The sequence below is a fragment of the Oryctolagus cuniculus genome, chromosome 18 (assembly GCF_964237555.1).
Source record: "Oryctolagus cuniculus chromosome 18, mOryCun1.1, whole genome shotgun sequence".
Taxonomy (NCBI): Eukaryota; Metazoa; Chordata; class Mammalia; order Lagomorpha; family Leporidae; genus Oryctolagus; species Oryctolagus cuniculus.
The window spans coordinates 63,937,174-63,963,684 of record NC_091449.1 but is presented as its reverse complement, the minus strand read 5'-3'; the positions used below and the strand labels follow the sequence as shown (position 1 = coordinate 63,963,684).

The window sequence follows — 26,511 nt, the reverse complement described above, 5'->3', positions numbered from 1 at the left end:
TGCAGCCCTACGCTGCTGCCCAGATAGGGAAACCTAGAAAAAGTCATTCCCATCTGCAGGAGAAAGGAGCGCATCTTGGCTGTCTGCGTTCAGGGGCCAGGGAGCCAAGCCCAGCAAACAAACGCTGGCTGTGGGCAGGGCTCTGTCAATGTTGGGAAGCGACGCACGCAGAGCGAGGAAGGCACCGAGCCTCCCGCAGGCTCCAACAGGCCGCAGCTTCCCAGGGGACTTCTACCACCCCTTTCTGCTCCAGAGCCAAAGGCAGAAGACAGACATTCCTACTGTCTGCACCCGCCCTGCATCCGCCTCACATCCGCGTGGCCCCTGGACCTGCTCCACTTGTGGCGCGCACCCACCCCCCCCACAGCCGCAGCAGGTGCCAGGGGCCTGCGGACTCCGGGCGCGCCTGCGGCCCAGGGCCTACCTTGGTGTCCATCTTCCAGTTGATCTGCCGGATGCTCTGGAACCACTCGAAGAGCTCTTCCACCCTGTCCGTGGCGAACTCCACTGGAGGATCCCCCTGCTTCTTGGGCTCCAGGATAAACACGAAAGACTTCTGGTTTTTGCCCTGTGGGGCTTTCACTGTGGGGAGAGAATGAGCGAAGTCCTGATCAGCCCCCGGACAGGCCCCAAAGACCAGACCTGGCACCGCCCAAGGGTTCTCACTGAGCGAAGCGGTCAGCCGTCGCTATCCCCGTGCCTGGCGCTGCCTGGGGTGCCCCCTCGTGTTGGCTGCATCTGGACCCTTACACACCCTGCTGTGCCAGGAAACAGCGAGCCGAGTCCTCCGAAGGCACCCACCCCAGCCCCTGGCCCCTGCGACCGTGACCTTGTTTGGAAACTGAGTCTTGGCAGATGTGTGCGAATTAAGGATCTCAAGATGAGACCGTCCTGGATTTAGGGTACACCTAAAGCCCAAGGCCCCGTGTCTTTGTAAGGGGAAAGAGAGGGAGTTGTGAGACGCAGACGCAGCGCAGGAAGCACGTGAGGGTGGAGGCGGAGCAAGGACGGGTGGGGCCGCAAGCCAGGGACCCCGAGGATGCCAGCAGGCACCAGAAGCCAGGAGCGGGGCATGGAACGGACTCCACATGCTGAGACAGCAAGGAACAGAGACTGAAGATCAGGAGGGGGAAGATTAGGAGAGGGAAGATCAGGAGGGGGAAGATCAGGAGGGGGAAGATCAGGAGGGGGAAGATCAGGAGAGGGGAAGTTATCTGTGAAACAATGCGCGTAGCTGGGATTCCTGAGCTCCTTCAGCCAGCAATACTCCTGGCAGACCGTGCTCTGCATCCTATCGGTCCCTCTCACAACCCTGGGAGGCCACTGCTCCTGCCAGGAACAGGAGCGGTTCGTGGAGAGAAATCACAGAGGGAAGGGCGCCTAGCTGGGTGTGTGAAGGCTGAGGCTCAGAGCAGACCTGGCTCGCACCTGCTGAGCCCTGTGCAAACCTGGGGAAGGGAAGGATTCGCAGACCATCGGCCGTGCAGACAGGTGCCCCGAGCCCCCTCTGCCACCCTGCCAGGGGCCCACAGACACCCGCTGCGCTCGCTCAGCAGATACCTATCCTGCCAGACCGTGACAAGGAAGCCAAAACGAGCAAGCAAGCAAGCAAGCAAAGCCAGTTACTCAATGCAGAAAGCAAAATGCTGGCAATGGAAGGAAAAACTTCCCGAGGCCAGGGCAGCGTGCACAGGTGTTCCCAGGGCCCTGGCGGAGGCAGTAAACCCAGGCGAACCAATCAACGGCTGCAGGGAACACGAGGCCTGCTCCAGACAGGAAGGCTTCCCATGGAAGAAGGCAGAAGAATGTTCCTCCTTAGCGCCTGCAGCTGCTCCACGGGAGCTGCAACTTTCCCACTTAAAAGCGGACAGATGCAAGGCCCATGAAGCCCGTGGAGCATCCCACCTGCCTCCTGGATAGGCCCATGTTCAAGCCGTGCCCTCACTGCCCTCCCCCTAGCATCCCCGGACGTGGGCAGCCTGGGTTTCCTGACCCCCGGCCGAGCAGCCAGAAGCCGCAGCGCAGAGAGCAGAAGCAGAGAGCCCAGGGCGTCACAGCAACCAGCGGGCAGAGCTGCGCTCACAATCCAAGAGTCTGGCTCCAGCCCCATCTCAGCCTGGCCAACGGCTCGGCTCTCCTGCAAAGAGCACGGGGGACGCAGCAGACCCCCCGCACAACGAAGCTGGTGGCAGTGGCACCTGCCTGGTACTCCATACCAGGGCTTCAGAAACTACCAGCAGAGTTCAAGCGGCCGTCACTGACGGCCTGTAGTTGTGGTGCTTGGTTGGAGCCAGTACAGCAGCCAGCCTCAAAGTCAAGGCCGGACAGGACCCCACGTTCACCGCCTCCCTGTCTGGGGTGGTTCTGAGGTCAGGCCTGGGGGACAAGGATGGGAGTCCGGGGTCAGCCACGTCTGCACGTACCCACGTTATACGAGTTGAGGTCCAGGATTCCTCTACAGAGAGTGCCTAAGGGGTTGTCTTCGATAATCTGTGAGGAAACAAGACATAACTCAGGGCTGTCGGAACAGGAATAATAAAAAGACAACCAGTTTCCAAAGCACACCACTTAGCAGGGACACTGCCAGTGGAACTGTTTAAAATGCATTTTCATTACAGGAGCCGTCCACGGGGAGGGCGCTAAATAATGCAGCGTGGAGATGACGGGCACCTAGTGGCGTGTGCAGGTGCAGGCTGCTTGCTGATTCCTCTGCAGGTTTCGAGATGCTACCTCAGCTCCGAGTTCCTAAACAGACCGTAGGCCCTGCCTCCGACGTGACGACGGAACGGGACCGTTCAGCTCTCTAAAGCCCGGCTCAGCAGCCTCCCGTGGCTTCCCACGGCCTGCTGGAGCTACACCCTTGCTGTCCACGGGGCCTGCAGCACTCCAGCTCTGCCTCCCACTGCACTTGAACCAGACCAGGGTCCAGCTAAGACAGAGAATAGGTGGGTCTCAGGAGAGCCGCACCCCCAGCTCGCACTAACCTCAGCCCCTACTACACGGCTAGGGTGGGAGGCAGTTTTGTCTTTGCCTCAGCCCAAGCCCAGGAGCACAGTCCTGTGCCCACCACTGCACCTTTGCTTAGTGGTGCCTCCCACTTACCATTCCCTTCTGCCCGTCACTCACCATCGTACTCTAGCTTGACCTGGAAGGCCCACATGCCCCTGTCTCCAGGGAGCCTTCCAGGTTGCCCCATCTCCCCTGGTATGTGGCATGCCGAACGTGGCTGCTCCCCACACCTCCTGGACCACACAGCAGGACCACGGCCACGTCTGACCGCTGGTGAGGCCCGTTCGCTTGCTCACCCCGAGCACGCACGCAGCGTCTCGCTGCGCGGCTCAATGTGTCTCATTTACAGGCTGCTCTGGACAGAGCACGGACTCCCCGTTCGGCCACTGTGGCTCCGGTGGGAATTTGGCTGCATATTCAAAGCCTTCCAGCTCAGCACAACCTGATTAAAACGCAACTGGCTGGTGCCCGTGACTTTCACCTGCAGCAGCTCGGATTCAACCCCAATTTCCTGTCGCTCCATCTTCCCTTGTTTGGCAGCTCCACAAAGACCCCGCGTCGCAGCACGCATAAAAATGCAGCCCAGCACGGCTGCGGGAGCCTCCCCGACCGGCACCCCAGCGGCTCCCTGCTTGCTGGGACGCGGGCGGGAGGCTCACCTGCTTTTCCAGCTCCTCCACGTCCACTGTGGAGATGTCCTCGACGTAGTTGGACGGAAAGTACTGCTGGATTCTGGTCCCGTAGTCTCCTTTCCACCTGCAAGGAGACAAGAGGCCCCAGGCCGTCACCAGCAGCAGGTGTCGGCTCCAAGCTGCTGGGGGAGAAAGGCGGCTGGCGGCCAGGCGACCACAGGCGGCGGTCAGTGCCGAGGGGGTGTTTGCTTCCCTTCTTTCATCAGCAGTGCGCCGCCAGGGGCTCACGGTCCTCCTCTCAACACCTATGATTCGGTCGGGGACACCGGACGTCTCCAGGCTCAACACCTGGAGCAGGAGTTGAAAGCTGTGTAACACACAACAGCTCAACGCCAGGGCAGGCCTGAAACCACTTCCGGGAGGGTTGTGGATCTAAAGGCCAGGGCTGGCTGATGAGGGTGCTGCAGCCCGGCAGCCTGCGATGCAGTCTGAGCTCCGTCACCGACCACGCAGGTGCTCTGGGCCCCAGACTCTGCGGCTGTTCACGGGGCTATGCTAGTGCCCAGGCGGGCGGCTTTATCAGCGCGTACGTCCAGTATGCAGGCACTCCAGAAAGGACATGGGAAGTGGAATTGAGAGGTTAAGCTTATTCTGGTGCACAAAGTTTTTAATATTCATGCAGTTTCTTTTCGAAAGAAGCCTTTTCCACTAACTTTTTGAAGACCTCTTGTGCACGCAGAGAGTGCAACACGCTCAGTAGCGTTAGTTCTTGCCGTCATTCGGCTAAAATACAGCTCCCTGCCTTCCCAACGGCCCTAAGGGCATGTGGTGTGGTTCACCTATGCGTGTGCCTTGACCCCCAGACAGCAGCTGCTCTAAATGACCCCCCCACCCCGGTCCATGACCGGGCTTGCACGTCTGCTCTTTCCCACCGGGCCGTCGTGGGGACTCCTCTCCGCAGCCAGGGGCTCCTACGCGATCACGCTGCTGCCCTAGACACAAGTCAGCTCCACAGGGCCTTCAGAACCTAGCCTGTCCCCTAGCGGTCGGTGCCCCGCACGGTCATTTGGGGAGTGAACCAGTAGCTGGAAGATCTCTCTCTCTCTGTCTCTCCTCTCTCTTGGCAACTCTAACTTTAAATAAATAACTAAATTAAAAACAAAAAAGCATCTCTGATTGGGTAAGAGGGGGTGGTCCCTCTAGCCCCAAAGGAACTGGTTTGGAAAAATAGTCTAAAGGCAGGCAGCCCACTAGGTGGCGGTACTGCTCCCATAGCAGAAGACATGAGCGAGACCTCTAGCACCAAATTTATGTTGAAGCCCCCCCCCCCCCCCCGCCGGCTCTGAATCTATCTCAGGATGAGAGCCTGGGGAATTTGGAGAGGCCCAGGGCGGGGGCATGGGATGGTCTGAGGCGTCACCCCCACCCCGCCCCACCCAGTGAGAAGCAGGTGCAGGAGCAGCCTGGTGCAGAGATGGTGGCAGAGCCAAGCTCCCAACTGGGAGACAACCCAGTGGGCAGCAAACCAAGGGCCGGGGTGGGGGAGGGGCACCGAGGACTACAAGGTGGACGGAGGTCAACGAGAAGGTCACAGCAGGCAGCCCCAGGCCCCCGCAGCCGCTTCCACGGGGAACTCTGCTGTTACTTATTTGGAATGAGAGGTTCAGCTGATGTTAGCAGGAGGTTTTGAAACAAAAATCCCTGGATTAGGGCACCTTGCAGGAGTGTGCAGAGCAATGAGGCACATGGGTGGGTGAAGAGGGTGGGCGCTGGAGGCAGAAGACCCTAACTGACATCTCAGCCTGCTGTGTGGTCCCGGGCACATAGCTGAACTTCTCTGTGCCTCAGCTGCCTCGTCTGAAACGCAGGTTGTCAGGTGGCTCGGGCGAGTTACCCTGAGTGAAATGCTACAGTAGTGTTTGACCCACCCACACACTCCAAGTCAGGCCCAGTTGTCTTGTGGGAGGAAAAAAGGCTTGACCCTCTGCCTGGTCTCAGGGTTCCACGCAACTTCTCACTGCTCATGGGAAATCACCGCACAAAACCACTCGTCTAGGGACCGACTGATGAAAACTGGGAACAGGTAACCTGAGTAAGCCCAGGTGGCTCTGACCTAAAAACGCACTCACGGCACAGAGGATGGCGCCGTTGCTGACAGCACAGGACTAAGCAATAGCACACGAATTTGAATTTAAAATAATGCGCAGACTTGCCCAATGGGATGACTGCACACTTCAGCCACCGTGCAACCTTGAGGAGAGCCTCACTTACTGCATCTGTGAAGTGGGGGTAACCACAGCTATAATTCAGAGTGACTGTAGCCAGGATTTGGTGAGAGGACTGATATGCAACCCATGGCAGCTGCTGCTGGATTATAGTCACCAACGACACAGGGTGACGGGACATAATGGTGATTAAAACTGCTACTTGCCCTCCTTCCCAGGAGCTCAGCCAAGAACGGCAGACAAAGGGAGTAAGCACTCAGCCACACCTGAAGCACCCCTGAGAAGGGACAAGACACCAGCACCTGCCAGGGCGCCCAGCCCCCACCCAGCCTTACCAGCCACCGGGCTCCTTGGAGACGTTGTGGATCAGGGCACCGCGGCAGAAGCTCAGCTCGTCACTCTGCTTGGCTTTGTAGTCATAGAGAGCTTTCACGGTTCTCTGAGGCTTTAAGAGAAAACCAGAAGGAACGGGTCAGCCAGGACCATGGGAGCAGAGGTGAACGGACCTCTCCACTCAGTTCTCACCAGGGAGCAGAGCCTGCTGCAGCGGCAATGTCACTGCGCCATCTGCTGGCCAATGGCTGGTGCTGCAAAGCCGCCGAGGTCCCCAAAAGTCCCCAGGGAGTGGCAGTGGGAACTGACGAGAGCAGAGGACATTTGGGAGTCGCCCACTATTGCTTCGTTTTCTCAACAAAGAAAGGGTATGCCTTTTAGGTAAGTATGACGGCCTCAGCTCACCAACACAAGTTTAAGGGCAGTGCTGGGGGGCTCCCCACTTTCTACGAGGGCCAGGGGTCCTCAACTGTGCCCTACAGGGTGCTGACGTTTCCAGGAGTAACTGAGGCCCTCTCCATGAAAGGCACCCACAGGCGGGCTCGCTGTCGGCAGAGATAAGGCAGGCAGACTTTCCCGAGAACACATTTCTTCCCGGTGAATTTGCCTTTACACCTGGGCCTGGCAAGCAGAGACCACGACAAAACTAACACGCACACGGCAGGAACACATCAGCAGGAAAACCTGTGGGATGGTGAAAGCTGATTCCATCGGGGCTCCGCTCTCCCCCCACCAAGGAAACAGGGGCAGGGACTGTGCAAGGAGCCCGGTACACCTGCTCCTCAAAGCACGCGTGGGCTATGCAGTCAGATGCACACTTTCAAATCACTGCTGTGCCTCTTGCCAGCTACTCAAGCCTGAGACTCTCTGTGCCTCAGTTTTTCTGTCTTTGAAATGGGAGTTGGGGGTTGACCTATTTCATGGGAATGTCAAAGTGAGATAGCACATGTGATAAATGTGGTAAGAAGGAATAGCTTGTTGGGGCTGGCGCTGTGGCGTAGAGGATAAGGCTGCTGCCTGCAGTGCCGGCATCCCATATGGGCACCAGTTCGAGACCCGGCTGCTCCACTTCTAATCCAGCTCTCTGCTATGGCCTGGGAAAGCAGTAGAAGATGGCCCAAGTCCTTGGGCCCCTGCGCCCACATGGGAGACCAGGAAGATGCACCTGGCTTTGGATCAGCCCCCCTTCTGGCCATTGTGGCCATCTGGGGAGTGAACCAGTGGATGGAAGACCTCTCTCTCCCTCTTGCTTGCTCGCTCTCGCTCTCTCTCTGCCTCTCCTTCCCTCTCTGTGCAACGCTTTCAAGTAAATAAATAAGTCTTTAAAAAAATAGTTTGCATTTCTTAAGCAGTTAATAGAATCGAAGCCTGGCTCTAAGCCTTTGTCGTGTCGCCTTTAATGCTCACAACATATCTACCAGTAGTGGTATTATCATGCCCATCTGACAGATACTGAAACTGAGGCAAGAGACAGGAAGTATTAAGCCCACAGTCGACCAGACATTAATGGCTGCACCCAGAGCTAGCTCAGTACTAGAGTCACTGCTGCAGTTCCTGGTGTTCCAGAAGAAGTCGCGGGAGGCTCTGCCGCGGGGAGCTCCGAGCAGAAGTGACCCAGAAGCCGTCCCATCTCTCCCGACCTGCACTGGAGCAAGCTCAGCCTGTGTGTCCTGCTTCAAGGCTGACAGAGGGACCACAGCCCGGCTCGAGGGCCTGGTGCTGGGGCCCGGGGCACATAACGGCTTCCAGAGGAGGACTCAGCCTGTCAGGTGGGAGCAGGGGTCCTCACGCACCACACAGGGGAGCTGCCCACCGGAGCTGAGCCACGTGGTCAGCAGCACACACCTCAGTCTGCCTGAGTCCAAACTCCAGCCCCACACCTCACCAGCCACTATTCAGCCGCCCTGTACCTCCACTTGCTCACCTGTAAAATGGGCACAAAAACAGGGCCTGCTTGGCAGGGCTGTTAGGATTGGTGAGCTAGCAACCACTGTCAAGGACTTAGCCCAGCACGCGCTTGTGGTCATTGCCACGGGCTACCCATCGTTACCACTCTGCTGCAAGGCTGGGAATGGCCCAAATGGCCACAGACGGGGAATCAGCGACACTGGCTCAGTCACCCAGAGCATTCTGGGACATCTGCCCCATTTCAATGTGCCTCATTGGACAAAGTGCCCCACGAGTTCCAACAGACAAGGCCACTACGATGAGCGATGGGAGAACCAAGCAAATAAAAATGGCAGGTATAGGAGCGGGCAGGAAAACACCTTCCCTGGAGCAGAGACCAGGAGGAGCCGCTGGCCGGGAATCAGCAGGCCAGGGCTCCTCGCCGTCCCTTGACCCGCGTGTTTGTTCCTCACAACATCATCTCCCAGACATAATGGCGATCACTTTCCTTCCAGGTGCCCGGCAGCTGGCGCGCAATCCTGGCACACCGCCGGGTCTGGCATGGCTCACGCAGAGACGAGACAGGAAGATTCTAAAACTTGGTTTCATCACCACAGTTTCAAAACCGGGAGATTGCTGGTTGGGCTTGAGAAATCAGAAGCCGCGGGCTGCCTCTTGACAGGTGGCCATCAGCTGTCACTGCGCGGGGGCCACTCCCGAGGTGGGGGCCTGTGTAGCTCAGTTTACCCTCGTGTCCCTCATCCCTGCCACCTGGCCAATAGGAGGCCAACAGCCAGCTGCTGTCTATTACTAACCGTGCATGGTTTTGTCACAGTCAGGACAGACAGAGGAGATTGTAAAGTAGTTCTTAGGCCCGACCAGCTCGCCTCACTCCTGTTAGCTGCCCCGTCTTGATGGACACTTGAGTTGGCAGCCTCTGTTTTATGAAATTGTGGAGATAAAAGAGGGACTCAAGCCCTTCAAAATTAACTCCGAGGACAGCATGTGGTCAGGGAGAAAGAGCCAGGGCTGGAAGTGACACATCTGCAAAACCTGTCTATAGGGGATTGGGGCATTCGCGTCACCAAGCCGACATTCTTCACTCCTCATCAAAGCCTCTGCTGCCAGCTAAGACCCCTTAATGCATTTCGCACACAGCTCCGTCTACGCGCACCTCCTCAAGACTTCACTTCTTGCTCAAGGACATTGGCACTGGCAGAGGATTATACATTCAAAAAGAAGAAGAAGAAATTTGTCTCTGGATTTCAACAGAGCCACCAGCAGGGCCCCTTCCTAAGCGAGAATCGTGCCCCCAGCAGAAAATCTGCCATCACGCCCCCTCCACCGGCTCAGGCTAAACTCCAGATGAAGCCCCAGCGAGCAGAGGCTAAGGTAGAACCCGTCCCTGCCCGCAAAGTCGGGGTGGGAACGTGAGATATGCCGGCCCCTAAGGAGGTCAGCCAACCACGCAGAACACGCGGGCACCGCAGGCCGCGCCAGCAAGCAGAACACGCGGGAGGGACTTTTAATTAGAAGCCGTGCGGCCCAAAGATGGTTCAGAATTGTAGCAAGGCGACGCGGCGTCCGGGTAGAATTCCATTAACCTTCTCCCTGAAGCTAGACGTCGTACTGTCAATCACTAGTTCTTCTCCCTCCGCCCCCCAACAAAACACCTTTTGGGGAGAGCAGGTTTTTGGCCCTGTCTTAATGCTCATGGGGGTAAGGGGGGAGGGAGGGGTGGAGAGGAATCCATCTCGACCTGGGCTAGGGCACCGTGACCCAGAAGTGTGTTCGTACCATGGAAGGGTTGATCTCACTCGGATCCACGTACATCCTACTGACGTCATACAGGGAGTTTATGTCTCTCTCCTGAAAAAAGAAAAAAAAATCAACAGAAAATAAATTGGCGCGTCCACGCACCTGCCCCAGCCTTTAGAATAAGGGCTGTGGCCGGCCGTCTTGGGGTTGCCTCCCCTTCAGTGGAAGAGTTGAAACCTTGCAGAATCTGCCTGTGACCCATGGGTGGAGACGGAAAGGGGCCATACGGCAGTCCCCCCAGACGTGGACACTACCCCCTTAGCACAGCGGCCCCTGCAGCCACACACGGCCTCACATCCCATGGTGCACCGGGGACAGCTGGCGGCGTGCACCTCCTCCCCAAGTGGCCACCGTGGAAGTGGTCACGCCACAGAAATGGGCCAGGGTCACCAAGCAGCGCACCAACACCCAGTGCCGGCCACTGCCGCTGTCTTGGCGCTGGCCCTGCCACCTGCCTTTCTGTTCTGTCACTTCAGCATTTGCACCACGGCCACTCCTCCCTTCCTGGCTCCCTGGCCACCCCCCTTCTCTGCCCACACGCCCGCCTGTTCACCCTGGCTCAGGCCAGCCTGTTTTATTTGCTTCCTTATAATTCATGCAGACCCAGAATGTCTTAGCTGTGTAACCGGGTGCCCTAGAGAACCCACAATTCCCAGCAGCCCACTCTGTCCCCAGGGCTCCCGGCATGGAGAACAGCTCCTGGCACGCGGCTGGGGCACGACAGATCTCTTCAATAAATTAGTGAATCCGCCTCCTGGGATGAGGCACTGTCATCGCATCAGGTCTCTTCCAATAGCTCAGAGCAGAGGCCAGGCCTGCCAGGCCCCCAGATTCCAGCCCCCTGTTCACCACCTTCCTGGTGGGCTCTCTTCTCGCCCACCCCGGCTCACCCCATCCCAGCCACGGCAGCCCCTGTCCGGGCCTCCAGGCTGGCGTGGGCTGTGTGACCGCTGCACGTGCCGCCCTCGTGTTCTCGAGCGAGGGCCACGGCTCCCAGCTTCGCAGTGCAACTTCCTGAACCGCTCCTGGCCAACAGCAACCCTTCCCCATCGCTCTGGATCTACTCATCCGCCTTCACGTTTATGCTATCTGCATTTGACTTCTCTCCCTGTCTCCTCCACGGCCAACTCTAAGTAGCAGGAGGGAGGACCTGGGTCTGCTGAGTCCGCGGGAGCAGGAGCGAGGCCATGGGGGGTCCTCCAGGAAGCCTGTCGGTGCAGCGGCGGCCAGCCCGCCGAATCCCGGCGCGCCCACCACCTACCATGCTGTAGCGCTCCAGCAGCTCGGGCGTCACGGGGTACCGCAGCCTCATCTTCCGGTACAGCGTGTGCTTCTCGTAGTAGCTGACGAGCTCCACGAGGCTCTCGAAGTAGGCAGAGGTCCCCAGCACGAAGTGCCGGCCATCGCGGTTGATGCGACAGTGCTTCACCTTGCCCCTGGCCCTGGACGGGGAGACCACACGAGACTGGCACACCAAGGTCCTGGCGGCCCCGCGGCTGCTCTCCAAGCCCCACTGCTGAGCAACACCCTGGGGTACACCAACGGGGCACAGCCCTCCTAAGGAGCAACCACCACCATGGGGGAGTTTCCAAGAGATCTAGCGAATTCCGTCTCAGGAGAAATGCGGCCGCGTGATTGGACAGCTTCTCCTTCCTCCGCTCCCAACCACCGAACCTGACTTTAAAAAAGACAACTATGGCCATGGTCAAAGCTGCCTCACTGCCTATTTTTATAAAGTTTTATTGACACACGGCCACCATTCATTTATTTAAACTTTGCCAGTGGCCGTCTCTACAATAGCAGATCTGGGCCCCTGCAACCAAAGCCATGTGGCCCACAACGCTGAAATACGCCCTCCAGGAGCCTCTACGGAAAATGTTTGCCAGAGCTCTAGAGCCCTGGGCCTTGGTGACCAGATCCTTCAATTGTGTCTCCAGGGGCCCAACTAACACAATGATGGCTTTTTTCTAAAATGAAATATCATTCCTTCATTCATCTGAAACAAGAGGCAGGAAAAAATCCAGACCGAATCTTAAAAGCATTTTGAAAAATAAAATTTGTCCCTAACTTTACAGCCAAGACAATCTTTTTTTGGGGGGAAAAAAAAGCCTACCTCAAATAGCCAAAGCAATCTTGAGCAAAAAGAACAAAGCTGGAAGTATCACACTACCTGGCTTCAAAATATACCACAAAATTATAGTAATCAAAACAGCATGGTAATGGCACCATCAGACATGTAGACTAACAGAACAAAACACAAAGCCCAGAAGTAAATGCGTACATTCAGTCAACCACCTTTCAGTAAAGGTGTAGAGACCACAGGACAAGAAAGGACAGCTCTGCAGTAAACGGTGCTGGGGACACTGGATGACCACATGCAGAACAATGAGGCTAGATCTTGACCCCACACCACGTACTCAAAGCAGATTAAAGACATAAATGCAAAGCCTGAAACTGCAAAACTACTAGGGGAAAACCTGCACACATTGGTCTGGGTAATGATTTTTTAGCACAAGCAACCAAACCAAAAACAGGCAAATGGGACTGGGTCACACCAAGAAGCTTCTGCACAGCCAAGGAGACAATCGACAGAGCAGGGAGAAACTCCACATCGTGGGAGAAAACATGCGTCAACCACGTGTTTGGGAAGGGACTGATATACAAACGACGCAAGGAATTCAACTCAGCACTAATCACCCCATTTTTAAAACAGGCAAAGGATCCGGATAGACATTTCTCCAAAGAAGACGCAGAGGTGCCAGCGTGTGACACTGTGGTTGCCACTTCACGACACCAGCATCCCGTGTCAGGGCCCCAATTCATGTCCCAACTCCTCCACTTCTGACGCAGCTTCCTGCCACGTCACTGGAAAGCAGCGGATGATGGTCCAAATACCTGAGTCCCTGCCAGCCACGTGGGAGACCCGGATGGAGCTCCTGGCCTCTGGCTCCAGTCTGGCCTAACCCTTGCTGTTACAGCCATGTGGAGAGTGAATCAGTGGATAGAAGACCTCTCTCTGTCTCTCCCACTCTAACTCTGCCTTTCAAATAAACACATAAATCTTTTTTAAAAAAAAATTTAACAAGTAAAAACTTTGTACTTTAGAAGTTCATTTTTTTTTTTTTATTTTCAGAAACACATCCAGTTAAGTCATATATAAAGTCCTCTGCTTTGGTGGCCAATTAGCAAGGGTCTTTTATTATTAAGAAGGAGAATGGGCCAGGCAACAAGAAGAGGACGGGGGCAGACAGGAGCAACCTGTTCCCACCAGGGCAGCTGGTGTGCAGCCGGCAGCCGCTGCCTCCCATCCTGCCCGCAAAGGGTCTGGGCTTGTGAGTGACATTTCTCACTGCCTCACATCACCGGGAAGACTGGGCAGAAGACGTCTCCAGCAGGTGACCTGCGGGCCACCCTGGGCTGGAGACTCTGCAGGGAGCAGCACGGGCTCCGGCCGTGGACGGGCCGGAGCCGAATCCCGACTTAGCCAGCGAGGCGCCTGTGTGGCTCCAGACAGCTGGAGGGACAGGAGGAGGACCTGGGGCTCAGTCACCCCATCACTGTCACGGTGGAAGGGGAAGCATCAGGCGTTTGGGGAACCGCAACCCTGTGACAGTGCAGTGACAGCTGCACAGGAGCAGAGGACACACCCGTCACAGCACAGACCTGGGCCAGCCGGGCCTCGCTTCCACAGATCACCAAGTCTCACCGTGCCCCAGTGTGACGTGGCCGTGCCCACACCAGAGCTGCTAGGAGACAAAGTCAGCCACCGCAGAACACAGCGCAGGTCAATCGCGCTATCCCAAATGCTTGGGACCAGAAGTGTTCTAGGTTTGGGATTTTGGGGGGGATTTGGGATACGTGCAACTACATACTGCGACACACTAGGGCTGGGACCCGAGTCTAAACACCAATCATTCATGTTGCCTAGACGCCCTGTCACATGGCTTTAAGGTAATTTCTGAAGTGTTTTTTTTGTTTGTTTGTTTGTTTGTTTTAAGAACGCCTGCATGTGAACCTTGACCCCTCCAGCGAGGTCAGGTGTAGGATTTTCCACTTGTGGCGTCGCAAGGGCACTCAGTAAGTTTCAGGTTTTGCAGGGATTTTGGATTTCAGATGTCCAGACCAGGCAGGCTCAGCCTGTACTCCAGAGAACACGCGGGAACCTCAGAGCGCCTGGTGCACGAGCAGGGCACACACACGCTGCTGTGGCCGTCGCGTGCTTGTCCATGCTGGGGGAGAGGACGCTGCGGGGCAGGCCTCTACCCGAAGCCCCGCCTCTGCCGTCCCCACCTGTCCCTGCTACCTGAAGGTGATGGCGTAGGAGTCGCTTCCTTCCCGCCTGCGGATCAGGAACGCGCCGTCCCGCGGGATCCGCATGAGCATGTCCTCGGCTTCCCCGCGGCTCAGCGCATCGTAGAACCACCTGCAGCCCAGGGAGGCCAGCGAGACACCAGGTGAGGGCCCGCCCTGGGGAACGCAGGCCACCACCCACGGGGCATGGAAGCTCGGGACCCAGGGGCTTGCAAACTGCCCGGTGGGCTTCCCCAGACAAAAGCAGCGTGGAAAACAGCAAGGTTTGAAAAGACCACTAAGAGACCAAGTGCACCTGCGTGGGCATGAGAGGAAAAGCCACCTCATCACCACGCGGCCTGCCCAAGCCCAGGTTGTTGCAGCGACTCAGCAAATCCGAGGCAGGGAACGTGAGTGACGGTGCAGGAGGAGGTTTTTAAATTTTTCTTGGTTATTTCTTAAGAGGTGAAAGGCTGTAGGAGCAACCCAGATGGAAAGGGACAGGAAAAGTTCCCCGCCTTCCACAAAAATGTGCCTTTTGGCTCAAAAGTGGATTTTTCTTGTTTACTTCCAGAACGTGTTGACCCTCTGCCAGGCATGATCTGGTACTTCCCTGAACAGAGAACTGGAGGGCACACACTTGCAGCTCTTGTCCTTGTTCATGGTTAGAACAACAGGAAGGGGCTTCCACAAGCAGACGCTGTGGGCCAAAATGAACTTCGAAAACCAAAGGCCAGGACCTCAGGATGCGGAAGGTCAAGCAGAAGCAAAGCGAGGAGGGGGCACGGGCGAGAGGAAAGGAACACGGGCCACCGGCAGCAGGCAGGAGGAATCTGCCTCCCCTGGGAACTGGGATACCCAGGGCCACCGGCAGCAGGCAGCAGGAATCTGCCTCCCCTGGGAACTGGGATACCCAGGGCCACCGGCAGCCGGCAGCAGGCAGCAGGAATCTGCCTCCCCTGGGAACTGGGATACCCAGGGCCACAGGGGCCCTCCAGGGCGGCCCCTCTGACCAGTGCACCTGACCCCAGGCTGTGTGCCTCCCACCAACCCCACCACGTACGGCTTCGACTCGTGAGGGTTGGGGTTGGGCACGGGGTCGGTGAGCTGCAGCTCGAACTCGGTGCAGCGCAGGTGCGCCTCGCGGTAGTGCTGGATGAGGGCGTAGATGCTGGTGAACTTGAGGTTGTCAGTCAGGTAGTACTTCGTGGTGCCGCCCTCCACGGTGGAGCGGATCAAGCAGTGCTGGACACGGCCGGATCGCCTGCAGGGAGGGGACGCTGTTGGGGCCAGCTGGGCCAGGCCCGGGCGCGGGGTCGGGGGTGGGGGGGTGGCAGAGCACTCCAGCCAGACCCCGGGGATGACTCCTGCTGTGGCCACACGGCCTTCCCTCTGCCCCCACAGCAGACCCAGGGCGATACCGCAGTCTGGTCCTTTTGCCTGGAATACAGAACCTCCCGGAAGGATTTTTCCTGTCCACTGCCTCCTCTTTGTCTACTTAACTCCTACTCTGGATGCCCAGCTGCAAATCCCAGCTGGGCCACCTCCGAGCTAAGTGTCCTTGAGCAAGTGACCCGTCCTGTATGAGCCTCAGTTTTTTCATCCTAGAGGTCAAAGGGAAGGTCACAGCATCTCTGGAGGTGACCGCGACCACACAAGAGATGAACCTGGAGCGCCACTGCCCAGCACGCAGCCGCCCCCAGAGCCGACAGCTCCCTCACTGCTGCACTGCTATTAAGACTTGCACCCCGGCCAGCGCCGCGGCTCACTAGGCTAATCCTCCGCCTGCAGCGCCGGCATCCCATATGGGCAGCGGGTTCTAGTCCCGGTTGCTCCTCTTCCAGTCCAGCTCTCTGCTGTGGCCTGGGAGGGCAGTGGAAGATGGCCCAAGTGCTTGGGCTCCTGCACCCACTTGGGAGACCAGGAGGAAGCACCTGGCTCCTGGCTTTGGATCGGCACAGCACCGGCTGTAGCGGCCATTTGGGGAGTGAACCAACGGAAGGAAGACCTTTCTCTCTTTCTCTCTCACTGTCTATAACTCTGTCAAATTAAAAAAAAAAAAAAGACTTTCACCCCCAGCTCTCCTCTTCTCTGAATCTTCCCCTCTGTGCCCCCAAGGCTGCGCCGGGTCCTCCCTCGCAGACTTTCTCACCCCCCGCCCACACTGCACGAGTTCCCTCTGAACTCGCTCTGTTACGGCCTTCCGGAATCTCCGCTGTTTCCATCACACCCATCACAAAGTCAAGTGCGCAGTCAGCCCTCGGACTCAGGGGGATTGGTTCCACAAGCCCCCATAGAAGGCAAAATCCGTGCATGCTCCAGTCCCTTCAGTGACGTGGAGCAGTGTCTGCACAGAACCCACACCCAGCCCCTTAAAGCGTCCCTAGACCACTGAGCAGCCTTCAACGCAATGCAAGTGCTAACTGAACAGCTGCCATGCCCTGCTGCTCACAGAACAGCGACAGGAAAACACAAGTCCAGACTCGTGCAACACAGACTCAGTCCTGTCCAGGCATTCTCCATCTGGGGCTGGCTCAGCCTGCAGACGCAGAACCTGCAGGCACAGAGGCCGGCTGTGTCATTGCTAGGACTGCTTTTCCAGGGACTATGTTCACCGCTAAATTACTCTGCCTAGGCAGACAGCAAGCGCTCAATAAATTCAGTGAATAGAGCTGTCCAGGGCCAGGATTAGGGGCGGCAGGTGGGCCCGCACCGTCCAGGTGCAGGGTCTGATCTCGTCTTCATTTCAAATATTCGTATTCTGACTCCTGCATTGGAATGTCACTCATCCTGACGAGTGAGGCTCAGTGCTGCACACTCTGGTCCTGGGCCAGCACAGCCCCCTCAGCGAGGCCTGGGGTCCAGGCTCCAGCCCCAGCATGAGGCCTGCTCCCACCCAGCCAGCTCCGACGGGGAGAGAGGGCATTACCAAAAGGACAGGGTGTACTTGTCCGGGTAGGTCTCGCTCTCGCGCACCAGGAATGTGCCATCCTTGCCCCCTGTCTCGGCGCAGTAGTCTTGCAGAAGTTTCTCGGCACTCATCCGCTTCTCGACCTTCTTGTGAAACCATTTCTCCCCAAAATGCAGCTCCGTGGGGGGCGTATCCTGGGCCACAGAGAGAAGAGTGGTCTCCGACAGCTGCCACTGCCCTCGCCTGCCTGCGACCTGCCCCTGTGGTCCTGAGACACAGGGTCCCCCCGCCACACACACACACACACACACACACAGCCCTCAATTCTGTTCTCCAGGAGGTCTGAACGCCCTCCCACTCTGGGGGTCCACTCAAGGCAGCTGGAGGGGAGAGGACAGGCAGTGAGCATCCCCAGGGAGCACAGACCACGATCCAAGGCCAATCAGGCCTTTCAGGAAGCAGGAAAGAGCCTCGAACCTTATTGGTCAAACAAACAGTCCAACCAGCCAACCAGAGAAGAGCCAGCTGGAACTTGGGTCCCCAAGAGGCAGCAGTTAAGGGCTGAGAAGCACAGGTGCGGCTGGGTCCCCGCCTACCTGGGGCGGCTCTTCCTCCACCGCCTGCTCTATGTCGTCACTGAAAGACAGCTTGGCATCGGCGATGGCACAGTAATGTCGCGTCCACTTCTAGGAGGAGAAGCCAATGTCAGTGTCTCCCAGGGTCTCAGCCCCGGGGATCTGGGGCCCCGGGCTGGCAGCACCTCAACATTCGCGGGCAATGTCTCCTTGCAATGACAGATATTCACCCTGATTGCACAGAACCTGCACCTTCTGAGGACGCTCCCTGTATAAAACATCTACCCCAGGCTTCTCGTTTTCAGAACTTCTAAAGTGGTGTGGTCTCAGGACCTAGTGCCGAATTTTGAGAGCGTATTTATGCAGCCTGCAGCCTCTCAGGAAAGGGGTGGCACAGTCTGCTGGGTCCTCATGACTTTTTTTTCCTGTTCCACCTGATTTCTAAGACTTCTGGGATTTTTTTTTTCCAGCCAGTTTGTCTTGAAGACTTTTCCTGCAACATTTCATGGTGATTTTTTATTTTAACCATTTTTTTTTTCACTTCTCTCCAGGATATGTAAAACTACACTCAAATGGATTTGCCATGTTTGGTTCAGGGATATGAGAAGTGACACGAGATGCCTACAGTCACTGCATAGCAAGGCTTCTGGGGGAGCAGTGCCACATCCAAGGATACCCGGAGTTAAGGCAGCCACATGCATGCAGCATCCTGCACAGAACCAAGCGCTGAACCTGAAGGTCGATCAGTGAGCGCACAGGACCGTGAGGGCACCACTGGTGTTCCGAGGCCCAGGCTGACACCACGGTTAGCTAAGGAGCTGCCACAGGGCAATCGGGCGAAGGCTCTGTGCAATCTCCGGTACTACCGTGCAGCTGCAAACGCGTGTTATGTTGATTATGAAATTATTTCTAAATAAAACCTCAGCCTGCAGAACAGTTTTAGGAGAGAAATTCGCTCAGCAAATTTTCATTTCACTCCACATGGGAGCAACGCTGGGATACACTCAGAGCTCCCCAACCCCGTTCTAAGAAGGGCCGGGAGGTCTGCGGGCCCCGCGGCGTGAGGAGGGCCCAGGCGCACCTGGTCGATGGAGTCCCACATGTACAGTTCACCCTGCTGCTTGTGTTCGTCTTTCTTGTCCTCCATGTTGACGTCCACGTCACCTCGAGGACCCAGCTTCTTGTGCTGAGGGGGAAACACACAGAGACTGTCTCTCGAGATGCAAGGTCAGGGTCTGCAGGCCAGCACGCCTTCATGGAAGGCAGCTGGTCGGCAAGTGGGCTGCTGGGTTTCCCCGCCCCAGGGCCTTTGCACTGGCTCTGCTCCCTGCCTGGTTCTCTCTCAGTATGCTCAGCTCTGTGTCCACGCTTGTCTCCTGTGAGGTTCATCAGAAGGTGTCAGCTCAGCTGGATTAAGGGACACCTAGAGCCCTGGGAAGGCACTGCTGTTGGCTGTCTGCGAGGTTGTTTCCTGACGTGATTAGGGTGCCAGGACCAGGCAGGAAGACCCACCTTGCTGTGGCCGGTACCACCCACTGGCTGGGGGTCGAGAGAATCTAACTCAGAAGACGAGCTGGCTGCTTGCCCGGAGAGCCGGGACACACTCGACTCCTGCCTGGCCCTCCGTGGCTGGCTCAGGCCTTCAGCTGCTAACAGAGGGTCACACCCTTGACCTTGCTGGTTCTGAGGCCCAGACTTGGACCGAGCCACAGTACTGGCATCCCAGGGTCTCCAGCCTAGACATGACCTGTCACAGGACTTCTCGGTTGCCAATCCCCCTGACAAACCCTCCCCACGCGCCCTCCTGCCTCCTTGGAGCTCTCCTTCCCACCTAGTCTAACAGTAACCCACCCTCCCTCCGTGCCTCCACCCCCTTTATTCTGCTCAGAGATGCAGCCCTCCTTGAATGCACTGGTTTGTCTCTGTCTTCCTTGCTAGGGTCCACGCGCCCAGAAGACGGGGATTCTGTTTTGCACCTTGCTGTGTCTCCTGTGCCGGCATCACTTAGCGGAAAGCAAGTGCTCCACAGATATGCCGTGAATGGGGGATACCTCTGTGCACCCAGCACTCTGCAGGGGAGGGAAGGCAGGCTGTGGGCAGGACCAGCACGCGGAGGCCAGGCGGGGTGGCGGAGGGCACACTGGGGATTTGGGTCCAAGCAGCACTGCTGCCATCTCACGGGCCGTGTGACCCCAGGCAGGTAGTTGCACCTCTCTGAGCTTCATGGCAAGACCAGGAACACAGTGCTTGCCTGGGTGAGGCCTGAAGGCTGCTTCAACAAGTGTTTGCACACTGAGGGCCGCGGCGACTCGGAGAGCGAGGTCAGGGCTGCCAGTTAGACCCAGACTTGAAGTCAGGGCCAGTGGCCACAGTAGGTGTGTGACCTTGGCCTAGCAGCAATGTAGCACCAGCAATCTCGCTGGTGAGGGGGATGTGACAGCCCCCCAGTGTCTCCTGTAAGCCCAGGGGCACCCAAAGGCCCCATCAGGGACAGCAGCATGATACAGGCCTGGGCCCAGGCTTCCAAGGCAGACCTTGGCCTTCAACAGTCTCCTTGCAGGAATTGACTGTGTGACTGCAGCTTAGCCACTTCACCTCCAAACCTCGGTGCCCACATTGGCAGAGTGGGCGAGGGGCGGGAACATCTGTCTGCCAGGGCCAACAGAAGGCCAAACAGGAGAAGAGTTACAGCCGTACCCAGCCAGGCCAAGTCACTCAGCGACCATGTCGCAAGCACTGCTTCTGCCTCCCTTCCTAAGGCAGAAAGGGGGGGACCACAGAATACGGGGTGGGGGCAGGTGCCTCCCATCTTAGAAAAAGAGCTGGGCACAGGCGCACATGCATCTGGGCTGCCCTGAAGAGCCACCAGGCAGAGGACGGAGAAGACACAGACCCTCCAGGGTGTAGCTCCCCACCCGCTCACCCATCGCCCTGTCTTCACCTCGCTGGGAGTTTGGTGGTGTCCCAGCGACAGCGCCCTGGCACTCCCAGAGCACCAGGTGACACTCTGGCCCAGGGGAGATCAGGATCCCTTCCTCCAGCTCGGTGTGCACAAAGCCCCTCACACTGTGGAGCAGTCTGTCTCCCCATGAGACCATGACCTTCTGGAACACGAGACTGGTGCCCTACAAACCCTGGTGGCTCCGTCACACGCCCCAGCACACAGGAACCACAGACCCCTCTCGGAATGTAAATTCCGAGGGAATCCAATTACACTGAAATACAATTATGGAGCTATTAAATAGAGACCTTCGCAACGTGTGAGCCTGCACTTGCTTATTCACATCTTAAGTAAGATCTAGGGGCAGATCCAGCAGCCTCCATAATCCTAACGTGGCCACGAGCACACGGTTGCGTGGAGACATAACTGCCTCATTATGTGACCACTGCAAACATTCGCGGTGTCTGCGGGTGACAAAGCCGCCTGCAGAGATGCTGGGCTCAGGGGTAACTGAGAAAGATGCAGCGTGTCCCCCAGGCAGGTTCACACCGCACCCCAAATTCTAACCACAGTTCCCGGGAGCCCAGGGAACCCCAGATGAAAACCCCTGCCCCGGGAAACGACAGAGCAGGGCATGAGGACCCTGCATCACCTTGCAGAACAGAGCTCCAAGCTCGTTAAGCCAATGCCTATCTGGTCTCCTTATCCTAAGAATACAAACACCCAGATGTTAACTTGGTATCCCCAAGCACAGACAGAATTCAGCATCTCCCGCCACACCCCAGCACACCCAGCCCGGCACCCCCATCACAGCCTACAGCCTGCTCCAGCTGCTGTCCTCCTCCCACGCCAGCTGGGAGCTCCCAAGGGCACTAACGGCACCTAGGTCACCCCAACACATCCGGCACCTGCATGGGCCCACTCAGAGAGGAGCACGGTGCGGGTTCACCAGAGAATGCACAAATAAGGAGCTGGCACGGAATGCATCCATCACGTGATGGGCATGGGCCCAGGCTCTGCACGTGCACCCCTCACCAGGTGCACCCGGCAAGCTCATGGGCAGTGCTGTGCTATTATCCTGAGACCAGTGAGGACGCAGAGGCCGTGAGAGGTCTTGGCAGTGGTCAGGAGAGTGGATTTGAGCCAGGGCACTGGGGTCCAGGTGTAGGGCCAGGGCAGCTGGGTGCCCTGAACGTGGGTCCCCAGTGCCCACAGCAGCCTACCTTAATAATGATCTTTTCCCGCAGCTGGCTGGGTGATGGCAGCTGGTCAGCACTGGCCTCCGTGGGCTTGGTGAGCAGCAGGTCGCCTAGCACCTCCTTGAACACCCTGGCCATGTGGCGCTGCTGCTCCACACTGCAGTGCTCCTCAATGGACAAGATCACCGGGAAGCTGCGGGCGGCAGAGAGCAGTCAGCTGGGGACGGGGCAGCAGGGGTGCGGTCAGCTCGGGGACGGGGCAGCAGGGGTGCAGTCAGCTCGGACACGGGGCAGCAGGGGAGCAATGAGCTCAGGGATGGGGCAGCAGGTGCCCTCAGGGGACGGGGCAGCAGGGGAGCGGTCAGCTCGGGGACAGGGCAGCAGGGGAGCGGTCAGCTCGGGGATGGGGCAGCAGGTGCCCTCAGGGGACGGCTGCACAAAGAAGCCAGAGCCCTTGCCAACGGAGATGCCTTCGTCCACTGTGAGGACCCACAAGCCCCAGGACCCTGCGTGGCTCTGAGCTCTGCTGGGCTCTTCCGGACCCCAGAGTGCTCGTCTGTCGCCTTCCTCCCCTCCGCCCCGCAGGTACCAGCCCCACAGTGATTTTTCTCGGTAATTTCTCTCAACTCCCTCCTGTCTCTGAACTCAGGGGAGAAAGTGCTAAGTTAGTTTTCAGAGCAAACCCTCAGAAAAGGTGGAAAGAGAGCATCACACCGTGCACCAACACCAAGTCACCAACACTAACATAGACTGGGAGGGACCGCTAACCAACGTGAATGTATCGTTTGTTACAGATGTTGAACGTACTGGTTTCATGCATTAACATGCTATGCATACACACTGACAGGTCATTTACATATGTATGTCATATACATGTACATATGCATGTATCTTTACAGATGAGACTTGGTGGGTGCATTCATAGCTGGGCACCAACAGTCAGTTCTCATCAGGGGCCGTAAACTCTCAAAGTTGCCACCAACACTGATTAGCAATTCCAGAGCCACTGCTCCCAAGGAGAAATGAAGGGTTAGGGTCTGCGGAGCCTCTGGTCGCAAGATTTTCAACAATTCATTAATACAAGACTTTGTTATTTATTTGTTTGTTTCAGACAGAGGAAAACAGAAAGAGAGAGTAAAAGGCAGAGATCTTCTATCTACTAGCTTACATCCCAAATGCCTACACAGCTAGGGCTGGGCCAGGCCAAAGCCAGGAGCCCAGAACTCCATCCAAGTCTCCCATGTGGGTGACAGAGACTCAAGCACTTGACCCATCACCTGCTGTGCCCCCTGGTGTGCGTGAGCAGGCAGCTGGAGTTGCAAACAGGGCTGGGACTCAAACCCAGGCACACGGGATGCAGGCATCCCGGGCAGCGTCCTAACTCTGCACCAGACGCCCCCCCCCCCGACCCTGGTTTATGCATATTTCAGCTTCCCGGACACACTGGTGATGCTCACTGAGGATGCACGCACAGGAACGCACACCAGGAAAGCCTGCTCACACGTCTGTTTCCTCCTGGGGCCACATCCCAGCACCCTCTGTGAGGCCATCACAGTCACCGGGGAAAAGCACAAAATATGAAACTCCTGGCACTCAACAGGTGGCCAAGGGGACTCTCATTAACATACCAGGAGCTGCAACCAGGAGCTGCAACCAGCGGCAGCACTGCGGGGTCTGACCTCAGTGCACCGGCGAGTCGAGTGACTCACGCCTCCCAGCACTCCCCAAGCCTGCCAGCCGCCTCAGACCCACTCGGGGCCCCACAGCAGCAGGCAAATTCACAAACACAGAGGCCACAACATTCACAGGTGTGCTACATGTCATCCGAACATGTGTCTCTAGTTCTCTGAATATCTGTACATCATTTGAACACGTGTGTCTATACATTGCCACATCTGTATGTCATTTGAATGTGTGTATATATTTCTAAATATTTATGTCACTTGAGCATGCATGTATATCTAAGTATATTTATGTGTCATTTGAACATGTATGAATACATTGCTATGTACATTTGCAAGTTATTTGAACATCTGTGAGTATATTTATATGTCATTTGAACTTGTGCAAATATATTGCTATGTATATTTGCACGTCATGTGAACATATATTTCTGTTTATGTCACTTAATCACATGTCTATATTTCTATGTATATCTGTACATCATTTGAATGTGTGTATACATTTCCATATCTGCATGTCATCTGAGTGTGTGTATATATTTCTAAGTATTTACATGTCACTTGAACATGCGTGTATATCTAAGTATTTTTGTGTTATTTGAACATGTATGAATATATTCTTATGTATTTTGATTGTCACTTGAACATCTGAGTATATTTATATGTCATTTGAACATGTGTGAGTATATTTCTATGTCATTTAAATATGTATATACATTTCTATGTATTTTGTATGTCATTTGATCATGTGAATATATTTCTGTGTATTTGCATATCATTTGAACATGAATATATTTCTATGTATGTTTGCATGTCATTTGAACATGCGTGACTATATTTCTGTCATTTGAACATGTGTATATACATTTCTCTGTATATTTATGTCATATGAATGTGTATACATTTCTAATATATTTGTATGTCATTTGTACACGTGTGAATATATTTACCACTCGCATGTGTGTATAAGGGTACTTCAAAATGTTCATAGAAAATGGAATTAAAATATATACATTTATTTTGGTGAAAAAAAACTGAAATCCAGACATATAAAACATTTCCAAAGTGCTCGTGAAAAATGCATTTTATGGAAATACTACGCATGGATTCAAGACCTTGTCCTGTGAACGAAGATCAACTCAACAACCAGAGCCACAAGCACCTGTGTCCCCAGACATCCCAGCCTCCAAAGCAGCAGAGCGGGAGCGCACTGGGCAGGGGTCCCAGGCGCCTCCCAGGCATTAAGCAGGGCTCTGGCTGCAGAGGGCGGACGCCGACATGGGGAAATGGGAGGAACTGAACGAGGAGAAAGCCATGACTTCCTGCTCCCAGCCCAACACCTCCCCCCATGCTAGTCACTCAACACCCATGAGCACAGCGCTAAGCACTTGTCCATCACGGCGCTTTCTCTCTGCACAGCCCTGGGAGGCACACATGACCCTCACCGCCACTTCTTAAGATACCGGAACCAAAGCACAGAATGCAGAGTCCCTGGCCCAGACGGGTCACTGACAGAGTTCAAAGGGCGCAGTGCAGCAGTCTCACACCTCTGAGGCTACCACAGGCCTCTCGCCAGCTGTCCACAGCCACAAGGAGCCCAGACCAGGAGCCAACAAACCGAGGCCCACATACCAAATCCAGGCTGCCTTGGACTTTCCTGTGTCTCACCTGCACGCACCATGCCCACTGCTCAAGTCGTGCCGTGGCTGTCTCTGAGCCGCAGCAAACGGGCTAAGTGGGGGCTGCAATAGAGACCACAGGGCCCAGGCACTGCTGTCCGGTCCTTCACGGGGACCCCGGATCCCCGGTCAAGGCCTAGATCACGGGCTGCCCAAACAGAGAGGATCAGACCCGGTTCAGAAGTCACACAAACCAAGCAAAATGTCAGCGCTGACTTGCTTGACCCCAGTGTTGTGTCCCTACACAACCATGCCTGCTTGAGATCACATGGACAAAGAGCCTGGTGCAGAGGCCAGCCCCGGGGAAAGACACCACCACCCAGCACTACCATCACAATCACCAACAACCATGGCCAGCATCATCACTAATACCATCAACACCAACAACCCAGCACTACCGCCACCAGCACTAGCACCAACCACCACCATCATCACCACCAACAACCCACACTACCACCATCACACCAACCACTGCCACCATCATCACTACTATCATCACCAACAACCCACACTACCACCATCACTATCACCACCAACCACCACCATCACTACCACCACCAACCACACCAATATCACCAATACCATCGCCAACAACCCATATACTACCTTACCATCACCAACAACTCATACTATCACCATCACCAACCACCACCATCACAACCACCAAAAACCACCACCAATATCACCAATACCATCACCAACAACCCATATAATACCATCAGCATCACCAACAACCTCTGTCACCATCATCACCAATACCATTACCACCAACCACCACCACCACCAATGCCATCACCACTAACCAATACTACTACCACCACCACCATCACCACCAACAACCCACACTGCCATCATCACCATCACTATCCATACCATCACTGCTACCACCACCAGATTCTTTGGATCCCACAGGCCTCTGGGGACCTGGGAAGCAAGGAGGATTTTAGCAGGAAGGGAACCTTGGCTGTCTTTCTCTTTGGACAGGCTCAGAAACAGAGAGCAGGCTGAGAACCGGAGGGTGCAGGGCGCTGTGGGAGCCTCCTGCACTCTTGACCTGTAGGGGGCACCAACAGTCAGCTGGGGCTCACGGGTGACTGGCTAGGATGGAGCTCAGGCCTCTTCTGTCTGGGGAAGGCAGGCAGCATCTATATCTGCCCGTCAATCCACTCCTAGCTGCCTTTCTTTAAAGGCCACCAACTCACCTTGAGGTGACAAAGGCGTGGTCTTTGATGGCCTGCACGACGTCGTCGAACTTGATCTTGGTGGTCCGCGTCCAGCCGTGGTAGATGATGGGCTTCCCGTCGGGCCCGTCCCAGCAGTCCACTGGGGA

The 26,511-nt window shown here is 56.2% G+C and overlaps 1 protein-coding gene across 2 annotated transcripts in view; it reads right to left on the bottom strand.

The window, feature by feature from the left end:
• Nucleotides 1–26,511, bottom strand: part of PLCG2 (phospholipase C gamma 2) — a 139,886-nt gene that overhangs the window by 24,439 nt on the left and 88,936 nt on the right. For both annotated transcript variants that reach the window (XM_002711657.5, XM_070062798.1), the window contains exons 13-25: nt 26,384–26,504; nt 21,845–22,013; nt 18,762–18,866; nt 17,702–17,791; nt 17,124–17,299; nt 15,258–15,458; nt 14,208–14,327; nt 11,166–11,346; nt 9,884–9,955; nt 6,202–6,311; nt 3,669–3,765; nt 2,424–2,490; nt 425–582 (exon numbers count right to left, since the gene is read on the bottom strand). In XM_002711657.5, the coding sequence (XP_002711703.2) occupies nt 425–582; nt 2,424–2,490; nt 3,669–3,765; nt 6,202–6,311; nt 9,884–9,955; nt 11,166–11,346; nt 14,208–14,327; nt 15,258–15,458; nt 17,124–17,299; nt 17,702–17,791; nt 18,762–18,866; nt 21,845–22,013; nt 26,384–26,504 (1,667 nt within the window). The remainder of the gene's footprint in view (nt 1–424; nt 583–2,423; nt 2,491–3,668; nt 3,766–6,201; nt 6,312–9,883; nt 9,956–11,165; nt 11,347–14,207; nt 14,328–15,257; nt 15,459–17,123; nt 17,300–17,701; nt 17,792–18,761; nt 18,867–21,844; nt 22,014–26,383; nt 26,505–26,511) is intronic.